This window comes from Rattus rattus, chromosome 2 (assembly GCF_011064425.1).
Source record: "Rattus rattus isolate New Zealand chromosome 2, Rrattus_CSIRO_v1, whole genome shotgun sequence".
Lineage (NCBI taxonomy): Eukaryota > Metazoa > Chordata > Mammalia > Rodentia > Muridae > Rattus > Rattus rattus.
This window is the reverse complement of record NC_046155.1, coordinates 30,683,704-30,708,980: the sequence shown is the minus strand read 5'-3', so window position 1 is coordinate 30,708,980 and position 25,277 is coordinate 30,683,704. Positions and strand designations below refer to the sequence as shown.

The following is a 25,277-nucleotide window of genomic DNA, read 5'->3' as shown; positions in this document are numbered from 1 at the left end:
TGGAGAGTTTTTATATGCAAGAAAAACTTTTATAGTTAATTTTGCAAGTAACACCCATAAAAAGTTAAGATATAAATTTAAGTAATTATTTACAACCTATATGTATGAAAGAAAATACACTTTATAGCTACATACTACGTGCTTATGACCATTAAGTTTTGCTCAAGGCCATGACTGAAATATCAGCCGAATCAAGAAATGTACACATGCATACCCATTTAGACTAGTCTGCTCTAGAAGCTTGTAGCCCCATAGTGTATGAGTCATTGGTGAGGACTCTGGCTTCCTGTAGACATGAGTGGCCCTCATTCTCATAACAAAACACCAAGACTAGTGGGTCAAAACACTGCGAGCTGAGCACTTGTGTTTATGATAGGAACATTGTAAATTTTCTCTTACCTATTTTGAAATATTTAATGCAATATTCTCAACCATGCAAGTGGAACATTAGAACATAGTCCACCAGTGTCTCTGTAACGTTGTACTACAAATACATGATACATGTGCTTAGTACTCTGGTTTAACTATATGTGTTAAAAACCTTATTATAGCATATACACATACATATATATGTATATGTATATATATATGCTTGTCAATTAAATAATTCACCAACTTAAAAATGAATGTTTTAGAAGATAATAATGTTCATACTTTTGTTTTCTTGCTTACTGTTCACAGGCTATACCGGACATTTAAAGACAGCAAATACTTGTACATGTTGATGGAAGCTTGCCTAGGTGGAGAACTCTGGACTATTCTCAGGGATAGGTAGGAGATTTAAATCTTTTCCGCCATGCTTCTGAGAACACAGTGACACATAATGACCTACAAAAAGAACCTGTTGTTAGCGCATATAAAATTATATCGACATTTTATGAATGCTTATATTTTCCATTGCAAGCGTGAGGCATCGCCACAGGTGTATAGAATCTACCATAAGATTTGTAGTTAATGGTGTAGGTTAAAAGTCCACCTTATGAATGATCAGTAGGACAGAATATACATCACCCAGGCTGTGAAGGTTGGAATCAGCCAGCTCTACACCTGGAGCTCCACACTGTGCTTTAACCTGGGTGACCGGGAGCAGCATCATAACTGTGGTCTGGGTTACCTGTCACTTTAATTGCACTAGTTTTTAGGCGGTCGCCCTGTCTACTGTTTTCTCTATCTTCCATAGCTCTGTTTTGAAAACCAACATGACTTCACTCATGACTCTTTTAGAGGCTGCTGACTCTAAAGGAAAAAAAAGTGAATCCACTTATTTGGACCTTTTCACATAGACAGTTTGATTTGCCCTTCTGCCCTTCCTTGGGAGGTACAGTTTGTCTAGAGAGAACACAGTCGTTTCTCTGAATTATTTAAAAAAGTATCTTCTTCATTTTTCATGGCATTTCCATTTTTCTTGTTGTTTTAAAGACAACAACTTCGTTTTCCTCCAAGGAGCTTTGGATCATTCAAAAGTCATTGTGTGCTCCACCCCATGGTAGAGACCAAATCTAAATTCTTACACTTGCTGAACAAGTACTCCGCACTGAGATACATCCCCCAGATATTGGATTTTTGCAAAGGGTCTGCTATGTATTCCAAGCTTCCTTTTGCTCCCTGTGCCTCTGCCCTCAGTGCTGCATGGTTGGTGTGTGCTGTTGAATTCTCACTTTTAGAAAAACACATCTTTATGAAACAATTATTTTCTTATTTGTTCCAGTCTTGCCTTCAAGTTCTTCTCCGCTTGATAACCACCACTCCCAAATTTAAGAAGAGATAGTTCAGATTCCTGTGCGTCATCTGAATTTTAAATAGCTGGGTTTTTGTTTTGTTTTGTTTTGTTTTGTTTTTTTAGATAGCCCGGTTACTACAGGAGGCTCTTTACAAACTCTTGACTTAAGCTCTTCTTGCTAACACTTTGTGTCTCTGACTCCTCAAACAGCCTATCCAGTCAGTATTCTTTGGTCCCAGTGGCCTTACTCAGATATATGTTAAAGAGATCACTTTCTGCTGTGTTATAATTTAATATACTAGTGCTTTGCTTGATGTACTAATTAAGAGATTAAAATAAAGCATACAAAGAACTCCTGTTGTTGACCCAGGACCAGGTCAACATCTGTACTAAGTTACCATATCACTGCAAATGCCTCTGTTGTTGTTAGTTAATATTGAGGCATGATTTTGTGACAGGCATGGTGACAGCAGCCCTGCATATACTCTGATAAATAAGATAGATATGGTCCTACTTCTCAGAACTTGCTGACTGTTACAAAAAAATTGATGTTTTGATCGGTGAATTAGCACCTAACATTCTTCATGCTGTTCCACATTTTCAATTTGTTTCTGTGTATAAAAACCTTTCTCTGTTTTCTGTTCATTCAAGCAGGATATTTGTAGGTAGAATTAAACAGGAAGGTCTAATAAGCTGTACAGAAGAGGGATCAGCTATGCTCTCAGAGCTCTGTGAAATTGGTATTAAGTTCCCTTATTAGAACAATAATCATAACAACAGCACTAGAACTCAGCCTGAGTGGGAGATTTGCCCACTCACTATTCAGTTGACTTTTTAAGGAAATAGCACCTCATGGTTTTTTTCTCACGCTACTTGAGATTACAGTTTGGCTGGTCTCATGTGACAGACTGGGTTTCTGAGAAAGCTAAACTCTGACTCAGCAGAATAACAAAGGGTGGCTGTGAAAAATTCAGTTCCCTTGGGAGGATTGGATGGACAGACAATAGCAGCGCGGGTTCAGTCCCCTATCTGCACGGGTTGCGTTCTGATCCTCCCTTTTCCCTCCCCTGTATCATCCTTGAGTTCCAAGAACATGGTTTTTACGAACCCCTAGGGAACTTGATATGCATGACTGGGCTTTATGAAGAAAAACAAAGTCTGCTTAGTTCTCTGATATATTCCAAAACTGTGAAGCCCCACATTAAAACTACGGAACCATTAAATGGAGAGCTATTATAAATGTATAGATTTGGACCCATTTCCCTCGCTCACCCTCTTTCTTCTGTGCACATATATAATCTTATATAAATCTTACCCTTTTACTCTTCATATATTTATTTCACCTTCTCAATTAAAATGCTGGAAGCCAAGTCTGTTAGCTCAATCCAACAACTCAGGAGGCCGAGGGGAGAATTCCAAAGTTCAAGGTCACTCTAGACAATCTGAATGAGACCTTGTCTCAAATATTAAAGCAATAAAAAGTAGCTTTGGATATAGCTCGGTGGAGGGGCACTTGCATAGCATATAAAGATTCCTGATTTCAAATCTTATGATGAAAAAAAATAATGAGCAAACAAACAGAAAAGAACTTGGTCAGTTTGTTCACTTGTCCTCTTGGGTCCAAGGAAGCAGAGGTAAGGAAAGCCCTACACTGCTAGTATACAGGATGTGCTACGAGACTATCAGAAAGCAGGTTCGCGTGACATTATTCTTTATTGACAGGAGCTTTAGAACTTTGTCACAGGAAGAAGTCCCTGAGACCAATTTGGGCTTCTCTTCCTTTAGCTGTTGGCTGTGGTGCCCGTCTCTTGCCTCTCCAGTTGTTTTCCTCAGCACAGAAAAGGAAGACAAAGCAGTGCTGTTGTTGTTGTTGTTGCTACTGCTGCTGCTGTTGTTGTTGTTGTTGCTGCTGCTGCTGCTGTTGTTGCTGCTGCTGCTGTTGTTGCTGCTGCTGCTGTTGCTGCTGCTGCTGCTGCTGCTGCTAATGAGAATAAAACACTGAGGAAACAATTCCATGTTTAGGAGCAAGAATAAGGACCCAAGGTGAAACCTCCAGGACCCCCATAAAAAGCTAGGCATGGTCCTATGTGTCTGGAACCCCAGAGCTTGGGTAAAGCAGGAATAACAGGGTCACCTGGGCTTCCTGGTCACCTGCCTCAGTCAAACTTCAGGAAGACCCCATCTCAGAAAATAGAGTAGAGTGACAGAGCAGAACGTACAACTTCTGTGTGCACATAGGTGTGTATGCACCGAGGCACACACATGTACATGTGCCATATACATACACTACATGTGTGTGTGCACACAAACACATATGGACAGAAACAGAGAGGATGAGAGGGGAATTAAGTTGATGCTATGTGCAGGCAGGATTTGAGGCCTATTAAACAGAACCAAGCTACACATTGGAGTATTGTTTATGCCTCATATTTCCCAGGTTTATTCTTTAGTAGCTATTATAATTTATCATCTAGTAGTCCATGATATTTTTTTCTTCCAAAAGTTCTGTTTTGTTCTTTGGGATAAGATAAGTGCAAATTATATTTTATTCATTTTTCTTCTATCACCAAAAACATTCATAACCCCTGAGACTTAAAAATATAATTAGCTAATATAGTAAATATTTATTAGTATTTACGTATCTGGTAGAATATGACAAAAGCGCACTATCATGTTAATAGGATATAGCACACAGCATATATATATCAATATGAGTATTTGGTGTATATTTTAATCTAGTGAAGCTACATGTCGTTACCTTTTTTTATTTGTTTGTTCATTTTCTTTCTGAATTTTGTTCGGAACAACTTAAGTGTCTCAGAAATCATGATTTCCAAGTCACACACCCCCTAGATTTCTCATCCCATGCCTTTTTGGCTAGAGTTTATGATCCTGACTCTTTTGTGGAGGGTGATTATTTAATTTCTTATCTGGTGACCTAAGAGATGGCACTGATTGAAGGTTATTTCCAAAGAAATGGGTCAGTCTACTCAATAGTCTAGCCACCCCATTTTATAATGGGTCATAACCCTGCACATTGTAACCCTGCAGATTTATGTGCTCACTGATGATTGCTGTCACTAATTAATGATGCCTGGCCTTATCTGATAAGAGACACTTAGTCGTTGTTACATTCTAACATCTTGGGATTCAGTTTATGATAACCTGAGTAAATACCATGATTAAATTTTAATTCATATATATATATATATATATACTCTACTTCTATCCAATTGTCATTTCATGCCATTTAGCTAAAACAACAGCTCCCAAAAGATGCGTGAGAGCCTGTTCCCATAGTTTGACTTGGAGTGATGGAGCTGTCAAAGCGCAATTTTCTATTTCAAAGAGCTACAAAGAATAAATGATTTCTTTCTTTGAGCAACTCTCTGAACAGCTGATAAAATAAGCTTTCACTTCTATTTAGACCACATTGGCATCGCCATTACCCGTTCTAATTGTAATGTTTTACTTTCAGCCACTCTAATGCTCTGCTCTGTGACTGCTTTCAGTGGCCTTGATCAAATACTTAATGGTACATCAACGTGCTCCTGATACACTGTTTGCATGTGCTTACCACATTAATCTCTCAGACTAAGATCCCCTTAAACCCTTTAAAATAAGTTACAAATATATTTATGTGTCTTATATACCCAATATAGATTGTTGAAAGGACTAGAAACCAACCTTCTAGAACCTTCTAAAGTCCAAAATGACTCAGAACCAGGATAGGTACCCCTGAAGAAAGGAAGTAATTGTTCTCTGTATTCAGACAAGCCATGCAGTGTGAAACCCTCTAAAACCCCATTCGTGGACTGTTTTGATTAGCCTTACTCTGGAATGTTTCATGTTCAGGGAAACTGAAGTCATATACAACAGAAGTGTGTGAATAGGCTCACTTCGTTAAAGTAAAGCATATGTTTTCAAAGAAATGTTCTATTCTTGGGAGACAAACACGCTAAAACTTTTAAGGGCAAAGGAGAAAAGGACTTGAGGATAATGCTCTAATCCTGTTCTAGTTCCAGGGATTTTCTATCTGACTAGGTTATCTACTTGTTAGAGGGCAATTACAGCCTAAGGAACACCATTCACTCCCTGCTATGGGTGTGGTCCTTTCCAGAGACCCTTTCTTGCCTCCTTTGAAATTCACTGTTGTGATTTCTCAATGATGAGAGTTAAAGTTCTGACACTTAGAGTAGACGTCACCATTCCTAGAGCTTAATCTAACCTTGAACTCTATTTATACGATTTGTGTTTGAGATAAGGGCTCTCTAAAGTCCAGGCTGGGTTCTTGCCTCAGCCTCCCCGGTACTGGATTACAGTCATACAATCATAGGCTCTCCGGCCTCCTTCATCTGCTTGTTTTAGTAACTGCCCAAGGGATATAAAAGGTAACTGAGTCTGTACAGCTGAACGGACTATTTCTAAATACAAATGTCCTGCAAGCCATCTGTGCCAGCCTTGGATTTGCAGATGAATTTTGTAAATATGCAGCCATATCTGCTGAGTTTGTTAGGATTCGCTCTCCAGTTTTTAAAAAGAAGGGCCATCCAAATGCAAGCAGGCATCGGGGACCTGCCTATGAGCAGGCTCCTGCCCCATTGTTCCCTGGACATTACCTGAAGTTGTAGTAGCTGTGTTTCATCGCAGCTGCTTCAAGAGCTGATAAAGTTCACGGTAACAGCCATAAATTCTGCAGTCATTCAGTCGAACCTCAGTGCTTGAGAAGAAGTAGAAGAGTGGCGCTTATCGTAAGCCTAGTGAATAAATAAATGCAAAGATTCTGTTCTGGAGACGAGGAATGAACTTAGAGCAAGCTTTTATCATTATTTTAACTAATAAAGTTACATGTTTACACACGTGCACGTGTGCGCACACACACACACACACACACACACACACAGATGAGACAGAGAGATGGGAGGTGGAGAGAAAACGCATTCTTGTTAAATGCTGGAATATAACAGTTTCTTCCAGTGACTTTTTCTCCTAGCCGTGTCTCTTCCTACTGTTGCAAAGTCAATGGCACAGAAGGTAGATTCTGTCTGTCTTAATGCAGGAGACTCAGAGACCAAACCTGGCAGATGAGACAACATGCGCAGTGTTACAGCTCTAGGACATGGTTCTCTGCAAAAACTGGCCTCTCTCATTATCACACATTCGTAAGGATCATACCTACACCCTTTAGAAAGATCCAGATATTAATGGGCTAAAAATGACTATGAACGAATTCATATACTTAAGTTCATATATGTCTGCATGCTTGCTATGGAAGGTGAATAACTGCTGCTTAATATAACTTCTCCTTTGGGCTAGACATGTAGCTAAATGATATAAGACTTGCCTAGAATATGTGAAGAACTGGGTTTGATTCCATGTAACAAAGAATGAACAATTAATTAATTAATCAAATAACCTCTCATTTGAAAAGCAAACCGTCAGTAAACAGGTGCTAATACAGGACTCCTTCTCCTCCCCACAGCTCGGGCTCTGCATTTTTATAGAGCAGTGGGTTGTTGAGAGGATGCTGCTGATCCCTTCTCAAGCCTTCCAGGAAGTTGGATTTAACTGTCCCACTCATAATGGCAAAGAATTCCTTGGCTTGGTTCTCAGATGCTTTTTTTTTTTTTTTTTTTTTTTGGTTTTTTTTTTCGGAGCTGGGGGCCGAACCCAGGGCCTTGGGCTTCCTAGGCAAGCGCTCTTCCACGGTTCTCAGATGCTTTTAAAAACCTAATGGAATGGAAATCACGTGATGTGGGTCCTGTTAGACACTGGTCGCTGAGCCAACTTTGGTGCAGAAATATAATGAACTCCTATACACACGGATTCCTGGAGAATGAATTTGTCATACGGTGCTTGTTCTATTTTCCACTTTCAGGGGTTCATTTGAAGACTCGACAACCAGATTTTACACAGCATGTGTGGTAGAAGCGTTTGCCTATCTGCATTCCAAAGGAATCATTTACAGGGACCTCAAGCCAGAAAATCTCATCCTAGATCACCGAGGTTATGCCAAACTGGTCAGTGTGTTTCACACGTGGGTTGTGTCCTGAAGTTTAAAAGTTCTCGTGTTCATTTCTCGTGTTAACAGAGAAATCTATTTTCCATTGCAGTGTTATAAATTCTTAAAAGCAGTGTTAGCATTGGAGTTTTTAATTAAAATGTATTTCAAATTATGGAAAGTATTATGAAAAACTAAATTGGCGAGGTTTGAATTAATAAAAACCCCACAAAGCGTGTGTTCCAACAAGTGTTAGAAAAAAATGCCCTTGTTGGTATATATTCATAAACCTGAAAGCATGCATATGTGTATATGTATTTATACACACACACACACACACACACACACACATATATATACACATATATATATATATATATATATATATAATTCTGCATCTCCTGCTGTTCAAATGCAATTGGAATTAGTACTATATGAGACCATGAATATTTTGTATTCAGTATTTAAGAATAATCCTCATGAGAAATGTTATCTAGGTTATGATAACAGTAACAGCGCTATCCATTGGCTAAGAGCTCTAAAGAGCTGCTGTATAAGCAAGGTTCTTCCATTTAAAAATGCTCAACTTCTAAGAGCTCTGGATCCATTGGTGCTTGTTCCTAGTGGTGGACTTTTGGACTTGTTACTCATGCATGGATTTTAGATACATCCAAATCAATGGCATGTAACTGTTTGTATCCAAACCAAGTCACTTTACAAAAGGAAGGCTTTCTGTATTTGCAGTTCCTTCAAAACATTCCCCCAAAAGAAGACAGATTGTGTTTTATCTGCTTGTTTACCAGGAGGGCATGGTGCTCTCTTCCCTGTGTCACTCAGCCCCTCCAAATGTGAACCTTCATCTTGTATACTCAATGCCAGAGCTATGAGCTACATAGCATTCAAAAGGACTCATGTACAGTCTGTGAAAACTTTTATGACCCACCTAGACCTTTGCCTCTTTAAAGGAGAAATTCTTCCTTTATGCTACAGCCACTATTGGCAAAGGGAAAAAAAGTAGGGAAAAATTAGCAATGTTTAAGAAATTGGCTTTTCTTTTAGTGATTTCTCAGTGGAACTGAATTTGAACAGGGCATCTGTGTCTGCAACATACACAATTCCTTTTAGAAGACAGGACTGTAAGGGATTATTTTCGTATATTGGTATCATCAGTCGTACTCAGTGAAATACAATTTACTCTACAACATAAGTACCTCAAGCGTCTTGCTTTCTTTTTTCCTAAGGTTGACTTTGGCTTTGCAAAGAAAATAGGATTTGGAAAGAAAACATGGACTTTTTGTGGGACTCCAGAATACGTGGCCCCAGAGATCATCCTGAACAAAGGCCATGACATTTCTGCTGACTACTGGTCACTAGGAATTCTGATGTATGAGCTTCTGACTGGCAGGTATGGACATTTGCAGGGAACTGTGATGATGATAGGCTCAGCTCACTCTGTACCCCTGCCTTCGGCACTCTGATTAGATGATCTTAAAGAACATCTCACTCTACCATGAAATTCAACTTATTTATGCAGGTATCACAGAGTCAGAAAGCAGGCAGCAAAGTAAGTCACAAGAGTGCAACCAACTCTAATCTTGCCATCACTGTCTTCGTGTGTGAGTGTGTGTGTGTGTGTGTGTGTGTGTGTGTGTGTGTGTGTAATAGAGATTAAATTTCCTTGAGATATTAGACTAGTCATTTAGCTGAAAATAGAGTATGAGAAGTGATAACTATATGACAAGTTTTAGGGTCAGATTTCCTTACAAGCAACAGGACCTGCTACCCGTTTTGTATCTAAATGAAATGTGAGTCATTTGCTCATTATCTGTATAGTATTATAATGAGTAGGAATGGCACAGGCCAGAAGACACATTATAAGTTTCCCAAGCAATAATATGAAAGAAAAAATGGACCACCATAGTCTACGGTAAGACATTGAGTAACACGAGGTCATCATGACCCATGGAGTACGCTTCTGCATATGTCTGTGTCAGAACCCTGCACGAAGATAGAACGTAGATGCAGAGAGACAGCCAAAAGACCTTTTAAGCATGACTCTCTTCAAAAAAAATAATTTTTAAATAAAACTGAGATATGATTCCAAAATCTCACTGTCAGACATCACCATTGGCAGGATGTTCAGGGTAACAACACTGTGATGTGTCTGAGGCTAATTTCCCAACCTCAGTGTTAAGAAATAATTATATTGATATCAGAGCCACAGAAGCACGATGTTGTTGGCCGGGTAAGGATTGGGGAGCCAGTTAGGAGCCGCGTTCTCTTCAGCACCTTTAATGCTAAAAGACAGCTAATCAGTGACCATAAGTAGAATCATGCATATAATGTGCTCGCACGCGCCTTTCTCATGAACACTAATTGGCCAAGGGAACAACGGTGTGAATCTGATTAGAATCTCGGTGAAAATCTGGCAAATGGACTGGTGGTGTTTTACTTTAATTTATTAGACTTTAGACTAAGTAATTTAAATGCTACTGAAGAGAACGTAAACATTAGCATGCAGGAAGGAAAGGGCTGGATTAGCTATTGGTATATTTATTTTTCCTCATTCAAATATAATAATTGCAAATATTTTCAGAGTGGAAGCATGTGATTATAAAATTCAAAGTTCCAGTTTTTGAGGACAATATTTTAGGAATGGATATTATTGTTAAAGAAATGTTCAAAGCTTAGCATCTCTTTCAGTGTTACTCCTCCTTGAATCAAAGTTAAGTTGAACACATATCTGCATTTTGACAGTCATATGCTCCTCGTAAAAGAGCAGGCCTTCAAGAGACAACAGCCAAAGAGGACAAAATAAGATACAATAAGACAAGGCAAAAGCCCTCATATCAAGGCTGGACAAGGCCACCAAGTAGGAGGGAAGAAGTTGTATATATACCTGCTCCTGCTGTTAGGAGTCCCACAAAACCAGCAAGCTAACAGCCATGTCATATGGAGAGGCTGGTACAGAGGGAGAGTGGATCTGAGGAGAGGGATAGAGAGGAGAATGTAGGTAAAGTGGAGGGAGGAGAAACTGTGCTTGTAATGTATGGTATGAGAGAAGAATCTATTTCTAATTTAATACTTAATGAAAAGGATTTCCGACTTTCTTAATAGAACTTTTTGTTTGGTTTTTTCAAGACAAGGCTTATCTGTGTTTATTTCTAATTGCCCTGGAACTTACTCTATAGACTGGGCTGGACTCAAACTCACAGAGAACAACTTTTTTCTGCCTCCCAAGTGCTGGGATTAAAGGTGTGCATCACCACTGCACAGCCCCTAATAGAACACTTAGACTGATTAACAGTCCGAGAGAAAAGGCAGACAGACGTCCTGATGGAGGGTATTTTAGATGATGATGCAACTTGACCATACATCCACCATAAATTTGACTAGATTCTTCTTCAAATCAGAAAACATAAAGCTGCCTAAAATAGATCTTTTGAATCAAAGATTGTTGTACAGAATGGGTTTTGTGTTTTCTTTAATTATATCATTTGAAAGTTTATTATCATGTCAAGATTATCAGCTTCAATGAAAAGAATTTATCATCCCTATAAAAAGAAAAGAGAAAAAACATATACAATATAATTCTGTCTGTATTCATATGTACAAATAATTTCATGAACTCGTGTTCATCAAATGTTGATTATTAATATTTTGGAGCATTATATAACTTATTTTCTATTAAATAATATATAATGCCATTAATATTTTAGCAAAGACTAAGCATGCATCCTCTCTAAAATATACTAAAGACATTTCTAATAAATCATTTAATTGCCTAAAATAAACATGAGGATAAGAAACACGAATTAGAAAGTGCTAAATTAATCACAGAAGACACTAAGGATGTGATTCTCCATTTCTGAAGCAAGATTAAAATTGGCAAGCTGACTTAGAAGAGTAAAAAGTACATTCCATTCTGACACCATGTGAAGGGCAAGCACTAGAGATTTAAACAGAATTGCATTTATGCATTTGAATGGCAATTAAAGTTGCATATTACTAATTAATTATATAATAATATAAATAGAAAGACATACAGTCCATGGAAATACTATCACACCCTAAAAGTGAGGGATATGGACACGGGGGCCTAGAATAAAATAATTCATAAGATTTATAAACTCTACATTTAGAGAGTAATTTCAGAAGAAAGAATTTGTCAGGTACATGATGGTCGCACAAGATGCACCCAGTAAGGCAGTGAGGAAAGGCAGGGACATTCGAGAGGCATTATTCACAATAACCAAGCGGAGGAGCGAGGGAAAATGGAAGGACGGAGGGACGACTGCACAAGCTGCGCCTACCCATGGCTCTGCTCGACAGTGGCCTGTGCTCTGTTTCTATCTCTTATTCCATTGGCATAGCTAATGCAGTTCCTTGCGTTAAAGCTTCTGTCATGCATATGGCTGTGAGGACACTTTAATTCTTACTCAGAGAGTTAAAAATGCCCCCTCTTCTATCTTCCTCCCTTCAGCCCACCTTTCTCAGGCCCAGATCCTATGAAAACCTACAACATCATACTGCGGGGGATTGACATGATAGAATTTCCAAAGAAGATTGCAAAAAATGCTGCTAATTTAATTAAAAAACTATGCAGGTAAGTGTTCGGAGTGCATCGTCTTTAAGGGCTCATAGTGTGGAAATATTCGACTTTTTTCACATGATGGTTATCTTCTTTTTAGGGACAACCCATCAGAAAGGTTAGGAAATTTGAAAAACGGAGTCAAAGACATTCAAAAACACAAGTAAGTACTCTTTTTTTAAAAAATATAACTTTAGATTACAGAATTCAGAAATCATGACGAATTCCCCAAGGTGGAAGTTTTTAGCGATTGGATAGAACATTCAGAGAGAATGTTAGCTTTTTAAAAACCTTTCTATATGTATTTTGGAAGTCCGCTCATTAATATCCAGCAATTCACTGACTTAGTTTCTCTCAATTAAGACTAACTAGTAGTCATACGTTTTACCCCTGTGGCAAAAAGAAAAAAGTATATATTGGTAATTTTGAAATTTTGTCCTTTGTTGCATAATAAAAAACAAAATTGCATAATAAAAACAAAATTGCTCACTAAAAACATTTATTTTTTTTAATTAGAGGCTATGTAGAAAGATAATATATGTATTATATATATGAGAGAGAAAGAGAGAGAGAGAGAGAGAGAGAGAGAGAGAGAGAGAGAGAGAGAGAGAGAAAGGAAGACACAGAGAGGTGGGGAAGGAGGAGAGGGAGAGGGAGGGAGAGAGAGAGAGGGAGAGGGAGAGGGAGAGAGGGGGAGGGGGAGAGGGGGGGGGGGAGGGAGGGGGAGGAGGGAGAGGGAGAGGGAGAGGGACATAGCCCTAGATCCCACTTAGAGTAGCTGGATCTTTTCTTTAGGATGTCCCTACTCGAGTGAAAATGGGATTCTTGACTTTGCTGAGGAGAGGCCTCTATTTCAGGCCAGGCAAAGCTGAACCAGAGTAATGATAAAGTGATTCCTATCATATGCATAGGGGTGAATACAAAGAGAGCACTAAAAAACAATAAGGTGTGCCCAAGTATGGGCGTGGCCTTCTCAAGACGTGTGGGTGCCTTAACAGTAGCCACCTGTTCAATTTGGGTGGCTGTCAGCTTGTATCTTCCAAGGATTGCCAAGGAACTTCTTTTTGCAAAAGAAATACTTTGGTTAGACTAGAAATCTGACAAATTAGAAATCTGAGTAGCCAGGGTCGCCATGAGGATGAAGACATCTCTTACTACACACGTGCTTTCTATTGAGGTCCTTAAATTGTAGGTTTACAAGGAATTAAACAACTGTAGGTTTACATCGAGGAACGAAGCCAATCACTTGCAGTTTTAACAACTGTATGAAAGGAACTTTGTCTCCTGTTAATTAGGATGTGGTTCTTGACTCTGAACCAGCAGGAGACTCTGACAAGACTCCAGCGTGAAACATTATTTCTCATGTCTTCTTAATTTTCTCTTTCTATCTTGTGTCAGTTTCCCCCTCTGAGACTTCGATCCCTTTGTCTTGATGGCACATAATGTTCATTCAAAGATATATATTCTAAAATTTCTTTACTGCTGAACAGCGATGCAGACATTAAACAATCCAGCTACCTAAAGCCTCAAACTGTGACATCTAAGGATGCGTTTGGATGATGTCGAAGAACATAATCCCATGAATTTATAAGAGATAGCACAATAGACATCATAGAGAGAGACTTGGGACATCAAAAGATAGAAATGAGAAAGTATAACATAGATGGTTATGTTTAATATCAGCAACAGAACAGCAGTGCCTCTTTATGAGTGAGATATGTGATAACCACGGTGCTAGCAAATGACTAAAACCTGTCAGAATCTGACCTAGAGTGGACACAGCACAAAGCCTGCGCTACCAGACACAGAGGCACTCCACGCTAACAACAAACAGCACAGGTTCTCAGAAAACCGAGGGTCGCCGTCCTTATCTTCTTTTTAAAAACCTTCAGTCTTTTGAGAATTCCATATACGTACATGATGACCAATGATCATGGATCATAGCCGCCCTCTGCCCGACCCCCCAATTCCTCATGGATACCTCTTGACTTTCAAAGCCTTTGGGCTGACATAAACACCTACCAGTAGTTGTATATTGAGAATGTGGCAAAAACATACAAAGAACAATTCCAAGGAGGAATCCAGTGGTAGAACAAATTTAAAACAAAACAGAAACATACTGAGGTTGTGACCACTGACGATATTTGCTAATTGTGTAAAAAAATAAAGATACAATGCCAAACATGTAAATCTGTAGGTGGGACTTTTCTTTGCATTTAGGAAGTTGACATATTAAGATGCCTTATTTGTTTATTCTTTGAAGACAATTTTAAAGATTTTCAGAATTTACATGTTTAAGTACCGTGTTATCATTGAGATTGGAGGGTCTCAGGGTGGCTTTTTCTTATTGGATATTTTCTTTATACTTCAAATATCACCCCCTTCCCAGTTTCCCCTCTGGAAACCTCCTATCCCATCCCCCCAAACCCCTACCTCCATGAGGGTGCTCCCCCACCCTCCCACCCACTCCCTCCCACCTCCCTATCCTGGCATTCCCCTACACTGGGGCATTGAGCCTTCACAGGATGAAGGGCCTCTCCTCCCACTGATGCCTGACAAGGCCATCCTCTGCTACATATGCAGCTGGAGCCATGGGTTGCTCCATGTGTACCCTTTGGTTGGTGGTTTAACCCTGGGAGCTGTTGTTCTTCCTACGGGGTTGCAAACCCCCTTAACTACTTCGGTCCCTTCTGTAACTCCTCCATTGGAGACTCCATTCTCAGTCCAATGGTTGACTGTTTTATTATACAATATAACACAGACTGAGTTCTCTCAGTCTGTGTTCATCGGAGCTTTCTCTCCCTGAGATTGTTAGCACGCATGGGAGATACTTATATTTCTGACAGGGATGCATTTGAGTAAGACCTCATTCTCAGAATGTGCCAACCCTTGGTAATGACTTAGGAAAAGGTGCTTAGTTCTGCCTCCTGAATAATTATGAAGACACAGCAGACAGGACATTGTGACTATTTGAATTGCAGACTTTATGATCCTTTAACCCCAGAGACAAACAGCTAGAACAGTTCATGCTTTTCTTTCCAGGGGAATGAGTCATGAAGTCCCTGAATGATTTTCTGCTGATCGGTGTGAAACCAGAGTTGTATGTTGCCTTGAGTCCCTCAGACATTTTCTGTCAGGCTGGGGCCTATGCCTTCTGTGCTTTGTACACAAATGTTAGGATGGACTTACATTTGGTTCTGGGACAGGTCTATCCGAGAGATTTTTGCTTATCCATCAGCATTGCCACAGCTACTACAGGTTGTGAGTGTCTTAGCTGTTCACACACTGTAGAGACCCGCTGCTAAAGTAAGCAGTAATCTGGGCTTGTCCCTCAGCTTCTAAGTGAGGAGTCATAGTGCTCTTTCTTATTCTGCTGCATAGAAGACACAGGGCTTTTCTACGTTAGTCATTCCCCGGGCTGTGGCTTAGGGTCATCCTTATAAACACCACACAAGTCTGCTTAGTAAGTGATCCTAAACTGCTCCTCAAGGCAAAGAATGAAACACCAGGACTAAAAGGAATATTGGAATTTTTACCAGTCTAGGACACTTCAGTGTTGACCGCAGGCTTCTGAGTGGGGACACTTACTAGGAAATTTCAGCCAACTTCCCCCTTCAAAGGAAGCCATGATGGGAGCTGAACGCCCAGAATTTCCTTGGGAAGGTGGGACTAGCTTAGGCTGCTGTCTGTGGTCTCTTAGCACTTGTAGACCACCGTTCCAGGCCCTCTGGCTTTGGAAGTCTTCCTGGAAGAGGCAAGTGGTATTCTGATGGGTCTGCTGCTAAGAATGTTCTTTCTGCCTGACACTTTCTTTGTCCTGTTAATCCGAACATCTGCTGCTCTGACTATGTGATTTGTAGGGAGTTTCTTTCCTGGTCTTACCCTTTGCCCCTTTGCATCACCTGCAATACTGAACATCTCTCCCCTTAGATTTGGGGATCTTCTCCTATGATTTTATTGAAAATCTGTTCTGTGCCTTTGACCTAGGTTTCTACATCTATTGCTATAATTTGTATCTTTTGTCTTTTTATAGCGTCTCAGATTTCCTGTTTTGTTCCTGTGTGTGTGTGTGTTTCTTTGACTGAGAGATCTACTTCCTCTATCTTGTCTTTAAGACCTGATAATATCTCTTTCACTTGATCCAGTCTATTGCTGAGATGTTCCTGTGACCTTCTTTAATTTTCTATTTCATTTGAGTTTTATATCATTTTGGCTTTTCTTCAGAGACTCCCTTTTCTAAATTTCATTTTCATATCTTGTTTAATTTTTATTGCTTCATTCAACTGTTTGTGTTTCCGTGCTCCTCATTTAGGCACTTGCTCACATCCTCTCTGAGATCCTTAGATGTATTTATAATTGCTGTTTTGAAATTAGCAACCTCTGTATTAGTTACTTTCCCCAGCAACCATCACAATGGGGATATGATTTCTGGTAGAGATATTGTCTTAGTGTGTGTGTGTGTGTGTGTGTGTGTGTGTGTGTGTGTGTGTGTGTGTTTCCAGCTGGACCTAGGCATCTGTCAGCAGTTTTAGGTACAGCTATGTCATCTCACCTTTACTGAGTGGTATTTGGATGTCAGTTTATTGCTGCCCCAACTTTCCATGCAATGGATCAGCTGAATGGTTCTTGGCGTTCTGTCTTGGGGACACTCTGTGTCAGTGTGTGGATGGGGTTTCAGAAGTGGCCCCAGCTCAGCAAATGAGAATACAACTCGTGAACCTCTGAGGCATGGGAGAATCTCTCTGCCCGTCAGTGCTGGAGAAGGGTAACGAGTCGGGGGTGTGAACAATAAGCAGGTAGTTGGGAAGTGTCGGTTTGGGGGACCTACCTGGAGCTCAGGTCCAACTGTATACTGCGTGGTAACAGTGTGCGGGTAGGGTAGCTAGTATGCATGTGGTAGGAAGATGCCCTCTTGGACCTAGTGAAGTATAAAGTCACACTGGATACAGTGGGTAGGGTGGCTGGTAGGCAGGTTGGGGTGTGGAACAGGTTTGAGGGACATACTACAAATTCCCAGTTGGATTCCATATGATCGGGACGGAGTGGTGGAAAAGGTGATCATAGGCAGACACACAGGAAGAATGGGTCTAAAGGAAGCTACATGGATGTATAGGTTGTGTTCCACTTAGTGCAGTGGATAAAGAGGCTGGTGGGCAGGAGTCCAGGCAGAAAAGCTCTGTGAAGACCTGACTATTGTGCCCTGCCAGATGTAGGTAGATCAGCGTTCAGCTGATAGATTGGTGGAAGGGTTCTTAGCGGCCTGCCTGGGATTCCAGATCAGTTTCCACTTAGGGACTGGGCAGGGTGACTAATAGGCAGGAAAACGGATGGAATGGGTCTGGGGATCCTGTCCAGAGCTCTGGATTATACTCCAGCCAGTGGCAGGTGATGTGGCAGGTAGGGTGGCTGATAGCTGAGTGGGCACAGATCTTGGGCCCTGATGTTCCTGGTCAGACCTGTGCTGGGAGACACTGTAAGTGAGATAGCTTATAGCCAAGCGGACTGACTGTGTGGATAATCCCTATTGGGAGCTCCATGTTGGTCTTGATGTAGTACCAGGTGGGGAAGGGGCAACAGAGGGGTGGTATATAGAGTCGGGATAGTAGCCAGGCTTAGAGGTCCTGACTGAAGTTCTAGGTCAGAATCCATGCTATGTTTATGGAGCAGGACCACAATGGGTACCTGGCTACTGGAAGGGCAGGCTGAATTGGTGTGGGGAACATCCCTGGAGGTGTTCATCAAATCCTGTGTGGTTTGGAAGTGGTGTGTTATGTCGGGTGGCTGTTGGGCAGTAGCTGAGGAAGAATGGGTCCGGGGATACCTGGAGTTTCGGGTTATACCACATGCTTTGTGGAGAGGTAGAGTATAGGTGGACAGTACTGCTCACGGGCTGGTAGATGGGCTGAATGCATCTGTAGGATCTCCCTGTAGTTCCTAGTTGTACTGCACATTGTGTCTGTGCAGAGCAGTGGGTAAAGTGTCTGATAAGCATAGGGACAGAGTGTGTCTGAGGGAACTTCCTGGAGTTCTAAGCCATATTCTATGTTCTGTGGTAGCAACATAGTGAATGGAGTAATTAATAGGCCCATGGGCATCAGAACGGATCCAGGGACCTACTTGGAGTCCTGGGTCAGAATCCGTGTGGTGAGATTGGTTGCACGGTAGTTAGAGAGTCTGATAGGCAGGTTGAAGGCTTTGTGAAGACGATGCAGAGTTCCTTGTCAGATTCCACACTTGGGTCCAAGCTGAATGGCAGGTAGGCAAACTGAAAGATAGACCAACAGGATGGGTGAAAAACAAGTTGCCTTGTGTTCCAGGAAGGCCTTTCTGTGGTGCCAGGCGATTTGGGCAGGATGTCAATAGGAAGGTGGACAGGTAGAATGGGTCTAGAGGACCTAGATTCCACATAGTTCGAGGCTCAAAGTAGGTAGGGAAGCTGATTGGTGGGCTGGTGCAAGGGATCTAGAATATCTTTCCTTCTTTATAGAAGAACTGTATTCCAATGAATACCCCAAAACATATCTAAAACACAGACAGAATATTTTAGCTTTCTCTTATAAACAGCAGCTTGTTATGGGCTTTAAGTCCTAAGATAATAGGCCCTTAGAAACAGCTGTAAAAACCTTATCCATCTCTGTAATCGGCCAGCAAAGGGAACCAAAAGCAAGATAAAAATCTCTCTCTGCCTTCATTGTGCCTGTCTGCCTCTTTCCTTTGAGTAACCTGTCTGCAGGAAAGCACAGTAATCACTCAGGAAAGCACAGAGTCAAGTCATTGTTTTAAATCTTTGTGGTCTGGGAACATCATTCCCAAGATGGAGGCCATTATCCTTGAAGGCAGCCTGTACTAAAGAGAAGGAGGACTCCTCCCTGTGAGCCAGACTCTCCATTCTAGCAGCAGGGATCTCATCAAAACATCTTGTAAAATTAGGGCTGAGAGAGTGATCAACTGAATAACATCTTTACCAAGACTACCCAGTCATTCCTTTTGTTCTCTTCTTGTTATTTTCTACCTAAGTCTTAAGTTCACGTTGATATTGAAAAGGATGAACCCAGGGACCACTAGGCCCCTCTATCTGATTCTATAACACAACTACATAGATCAAACCCCTCTCTCTAACCCTTGCCATTACAGTCTCTTCAACTGGCATGATTGGGACAAATGGCCAAGCTTTGTCTGTTGGGGCTACTGGAGCTGGGAGTTTTCTGTCTTAAAATCCCCATTATACTGTGAATTAAGAGGCATTTCAGCTAATTTACTCTGACAGTAAATTACATCAGCATTCACTAGTCTCATAAACTGACTTGGCATCACATGAATAATATGCAAATACAAGTTTGGACATGAAGATAGAACAAAGACCCTTGCTGTGAAGGTCACCTGTCTAGGGACAAGATTCTTTGGAGAGATGTTGCAAATAGGAATGTTAAAATAGCAAGTAGTCATACTCAAGGGCCCTATTTCATATGGCCTTCCCTTCTACAAGTCTACAGTGTTCTATGAACTTCACTGATAAGAAGAGGTGTGTCTAGATCCCCTTGTGTAAGTCCCATGAGTTAACCACCATTTGCCTTATCAGATTGCAAACCAGGATATCCATGGAGCTGCCCTATACACCCCAAAAAGAGGGCAACAGGGAATAAGAGGACATGTCCTAGCTAACTTTTGAGGTGCAGCTTGAGCCACAAAAATCATAAATATGGGTCTAGTTAACATACATATCACATCAGCTCTCTTGAGATGCTCACACCCATACTGGGGTCAGTCTTATTCTTCACAAGTATTTTTCTTTCTAGTAACCGCCATGCTGAAATCTATGGTAAAAATTCTTTCCTAACAAATTCTAACTCTGCGGTACACTGGCTCATCTGAAATTATTTTTTGCAACAAGATCAAGAATCCCTTTTCTACCTTAGTAGAGGTCTCGGAAAAACCACGTCAGGCTACAAGTGACAGTGTCTCTGACCTCCCACCTCCACCATACCTGGGATGTTGATTCACTGGCAAAGAAGGAAAGTATTTGTAATGCACAGAGCTAAGCATATCATGGCATTTATTAAATTATAATATAGCAAGAACTTAGACAAAAATTGAAATTACAAAAAAAATTGTACGACAAATTGGTGTGTGTATTTGATAATTATACCCTAAGTGTAAATATTTTAAAATTTACACTAAAGTGCAAAATATTTTATAGATATAATTACGATAATAATTATAATTCTTTTAATTACTTGATATTTAATAATATTTATTATTTTTATATATTTAAAATTGTTTTATATGTTTGTTACATATTTATTATTAAATAAAATATTTAATAGTTATAAATATAAGACATAATTATTTTTAAAATATTTTTAAATATTAAACTTTTTAAATGTTTTAAGGACTTGGAGTAGTTTTTTACATTTTGTAAAATAAGCTAATTGAAAACATTCTGAGCCATGTGTGGTAGCAGGGATCTGTAATGCCAACACAGCGAACTGGAGCCACGAGGATCCATAGTTCCAAGTCATTGTCACCTACATTGCAAGTCTGAGGTCCTCATCCTAGACTCTGTACCACCCCTTCTCTGATGAAAAAACAAAACCACAATTAAATAGAAATAATGTCTATTTCCGTCACATGCAAACATTTGCCTGACTGCTTTCTACCCCGGGTATCAAAGGTTGTAGAGTGAGACTATGTAGCAGAGCGGTGGTGTCTTAATTGTTTTTATTTTTGCTTCCTAGGTGGTTCGAGGGCTTTAACTGGGAAGGCTTAAGAAAAGGCACCTTGACTCCTCCCATAATTCCAAGCGTAAGTAGACGTTTCAGCTTAAGAATGGTGTGCTCCTGATGGTCCTTTCTAACCAAGAGAGACTTGTCATTTTTAGAGTTTTATGATCAGGTTACAGAAACGATGAAGCACCGTATTAAAATGATGACATATTCTCAAATCCAAACATAATACCAACAAGTCTAGGGGCTGGTTGTGGTACATGTAATTTACCTTCTGGGTCTGTAGCTAGAGGAGCATATAGAATGACAGAAAGCGTTCCTAGCCTCACTTACAGGTCCGCCCCTACCCCTGCATGACTTAGAAGTCAGGTGCTTTTTCCTCTTTCTATTAATATCTGTAATTATATTACAGTTCTATATCTTCTTTTCCTAACACGATTTATTTGTCAAGGGGCGGGAGCCACGCTGCTAAAGAGTTACTTCACCACATGGACTGTGTACAACATATTAACCAAAAATGGTTGAACTCGGTTGGGAATTTAGCTCAGTGGTAGAGCGCTTGCCTAGCAAGCGCAAGGCCCTGGGTTCAGTTCCCAGCTCCAAAAAAAAAAAAAAAAAAAAAAAAGAAAAAAAAAAAAATGGTTGAACTCATTGAAGTTGTTTTCACCTGAGCCTGCGCGCTAACGCATCCCGCTACATTTAGTAACCGGTGAAGGGAGCGTTTTTTGGCTCTGAGAATTTTGTTTATGTGCTTCGACTCCCAGATTAATTCAAAAGTCGTTGTATACAGAAGTGTTTTCCTTTCTTCCAAGATTTATTCCTCTGCTGATTGTTTTTCCTTCAGGAAACAAAATAAAAATAATACATTCGCGTCTCACAGCATAGATCCCAATTACATCCATGGCCCTTTGTCTTCAGCGAAAGGGTAGAGTAAGGAAAACAGAAGTCCCAAATATTTGATGTAAGTCTTTCTCCCCTAAATTTATCAGGGGCCACTTCTATACAGCAGGAATATTACCAGGGTTTTGGTTCATGACCTGAAGTTTGGACGCAAACCAGCCAATCTGTAGGAATTGTGCTCAAGTTTTGAATAAATCTCTAAACTTCCATTATACTTCGAATCAACATATTTCTTAAAATTCATTCATTACACTTTTTAAAATGCTCATGGAAATTTCGTGATGTGTCTGCTTCTCTGGCTCTCTGCCACTCTGGTCTCCTCTCTTATGAGGTCATCATGTTAGCCGGTTTATTAGCGCCAGAACGAAGGACCCTTCCACACACCAGGGCCACATCCTCTTTATTAAATAACGATTCTTAAGTTAAAATAATACTTCTGCAAATAGATTTTCTATGACCACTCAAATTTTCATAGCGCCTTGTGGTTTTCTTCATAATACCATAATTTTGTAATTCCTTACAGGTTTCTGTGATTATTCGTTTTATGTTCACAATTATTAACGACAGTCTAATTTCCCCTGGGTGTAAGAAGAATGACTGTTTCCCGTTCCTCGGTCCTCGGAATTTTCTTTAATATTCTAAAATACTTTAATAATTAAGATTGATGGGAAAACTGATATACGACATAATTATTTTTCAAGGCTCTATACACTGGGGAAGCATCTTAATGTACAACATGCTAGGCTTTTACACCTTTACATTATGATTGTAAGCTTCAAATTACAGGAAGAAAACACATAATCAACTTTTATATACATAAAAACAAAACCAGTGACTAAAACTTAAAGCAAAACATTCATCGCATAGGACATGTCCAAAAGTCCTCTGGAGAATGATTAAAAAAATGGAGAAGGATTTTTTAAAAAATGCCATTAAAAATTCAAGGTCAGTGTCAGGTGTGGTGGCACACGCCTTTAAATCCCAGCACCCACACCTTTAGTCTCAACACTTGGGAGGCAGAAACAGGTGGAGCTCTGTGAGTTCAAGGCCAGCCTGCTTTACATATTGAGTGCAGGGCAAGCAGGGGCTACCCAGTGAGATCCTGACTCAAAAAAGAACAATTCTAGTCCAATGTCAAAAGAAGATTTGTATGTTTGCAAGATAGAATGCTACCTTTCCATTAACAGATTGGAATTCTGGCGTTGTTAACAACATGGGTGGGAAGGGAAATCACTTTCTTAACTCAGGCACAGAAAGAGAAAGAGAGTACGCAGTGACCCCCATGTGCAATCTAAAGGCAAGTTCCCCTCACCAGGTTGAACTTAGAATGCTGCTTACCACAGGCTGACAACACAGATGGAGTGGAGGAAGAGTAACTGGTCTACAGCTTCGGAGGTAGAATGAATCAGAAAGCACTGGTTTGCTAATGGCATCAGAGCAGGGAGAAAGAAAGCAATAAGAGGAACTTTATCCTTCAAAGCTGGAAGAAAGGATGCCCAAAGTCTTCACAAGGACAAAATATGGTTCGGGATGCATACCTTTAATCTGACCTAAATATTCCTGAACGCATACATCTACGTCCATTAGGTTACCCATCAGCATATACAGATTTTGCTCTTATGCGCCTATTTTAAAATAAAGAACCATCCTTTTTGAATAATGAAAAATAGAAGCTCTAGGTCCCGATTCTACCAACATCCTCAAGAGCCTCTTTTCCCTTCTGTTGCCCTGCAGGTTGCGTCGCCCACGGACACAAGCAATTTTGACAGTTTCCCTGAGGACGGCGACGAGCCACCGCCTGATGACAACTCGGGCTGGGACATAGACTTCTAATGCATTTCTCTTACCTGCTTCTGCCTTGCTGAAGACAGCTTCTTTCTCTGAGACACAGCTGCCAGCAAACCTGAGGGAAAGAGAGAAGATGAGTGCTCGGGGTCACCATGATGCCTTTGATCGATGCTGCTCCAGTCAGTAACTACAGTGGCATTAGGACTTAATGCTTAGACTACGACAGTGCTCTTTTACCTGTTTTATGTTTGAACCTAAAATAGCAGTTGACATGGTGGTCCTGAAGCAAAGCCTTTCACCAGTAAAGCGATGTTTTCTATTGTTGCTTTGCTCTGATTATGTTTTTGAAAGAGTGTAGGAAACACTTCAATCTAGTAGAAGAGTCTGTATCTTGCTAGAACTACCAAGAAGACTAGAGAATAATATATTTGGTACGATAGATGACTGCGGTACAGAACCTGGGCTACATTTCCTTCCATTGAGAGAAGGGTATGGGGTCTACGACTGCAAGCCAGTATATATATATATGTATATCATACAACAAGGACCACACATCTGTGGGTCACAGAGTTCATGTCAAACCAGTGCTAGATGTTTCTGAGTTTCTTTCCGAGCTGATGACGAGACCGAATGTTACCTTTCCTTTCTGATCGATCCTAAACATTTGGCCCTGATTTAAAAAGCACAACTGTGTGGCTTCCGTACAAGCCTCCCATGGCAGGTTCATAGCGCATCTTTGGAGGACGGAAAATGTGCGTGAAAACTGAGAAATGGACATGACAATGTGGAAGTGGGGAAAGGAATTCACAACACCATTTCATATCTTTTTTAAAAAAAACAAAAAGCATTGTGCTTAAAGATGGTCCTGGAAATGACTAGCAGCCAATTGGTTTTATTTATTACCTAACACCCTCAAACTGAGGCTTAAACTATTCCCTTTTATAAGAATAAACCCCTGGGGGAAGGGGCGGGGTAGGGTGGGGAGGAATTAAGACCCATCCAAAAATAAAAATGAAAAGGTGCTATGTCTTTCTTTCATCTGTAAACGTCAGTGTCTGAATGGACGACACAGATTCTAATCACCATGTCTAGCCAGAGACTCAAGCATTTTCACCAACTTTATTAAAAACAAACTCCTGTCAGACATCACAACACAGTCCAGGTCTCAGAGAGAAAGGATATTAAAAATGTATTTAAACTAGTCTCTTGTCTTAGGCCTGAACCAAAGCAAAATGCCTATGTCCAGTCTGAAAGCACAAAGCCAGCGGTATTAAGACTTTACAGTCCTTAGGAGCTTTGTTGAATTGAGGTCAGGGAGGAAGGCAAACCAGGACTTGAGGACTCTTCCCTAGGTAAGTTTACCAGAGTGAGAAGGGGTAAGAAAGGAAACCAGGAAACTGATTTCTTAAAACTACATTTTAGCCGAATCAAGCAGAGGTACTGCGATCTTGAAATTTCACATGAGCTAGAGAAGATAAAATTTGAAAATCTCAAACGGACTGTCCTTTCCACACGAGAGAAAGAGTCACCAGATTAAACCAAGAGTTTGTTGTC

General features: G+C 40.3%; 1 protein-coding gene across 1 annotated transcript in view; it reads left to right on the top strand.

Moving 5' to 3' along the window:
• LOC116891084 (cGMP-dependent protein kinase 1) overlaps nt 1-24,047 on the top strand; it is a 108,484-nt gene extending 84,437 nt beyond the window's left edge. Inside the window, exons 4-10 of the mRNA XM_032891798.1 lie at nt 682-771; nt 7,599-7,740; nt 8,963-9,126; nt 12,205-12,327; nt 12,413-12,475; nt 21,048-21,114; nt 23,670-24,047. Coding sequence (XP_032747689.1) covers nt 682-771; nt 7,599-7,740; nt 8,963-9,126; nt 12,205-12,327; nt 12,413-12,475; nt 21,048-21,114; nt 23,670-23,768 — 748 coding nt within the window. The 3' untranslated portion in view covers nt 23,769-24,047. The remainder of the gene's footprint in view (nt 1-681; nt 772-7,598; nt 7,741-8,962; nt 9,127-12,204; nt 12,328-12,412; nt 12,476-21,047; nt 21,115-23,669) is intronic.
• Nucleotides 24,048-25,277: the final 1,230 nt, after the last annotated feature.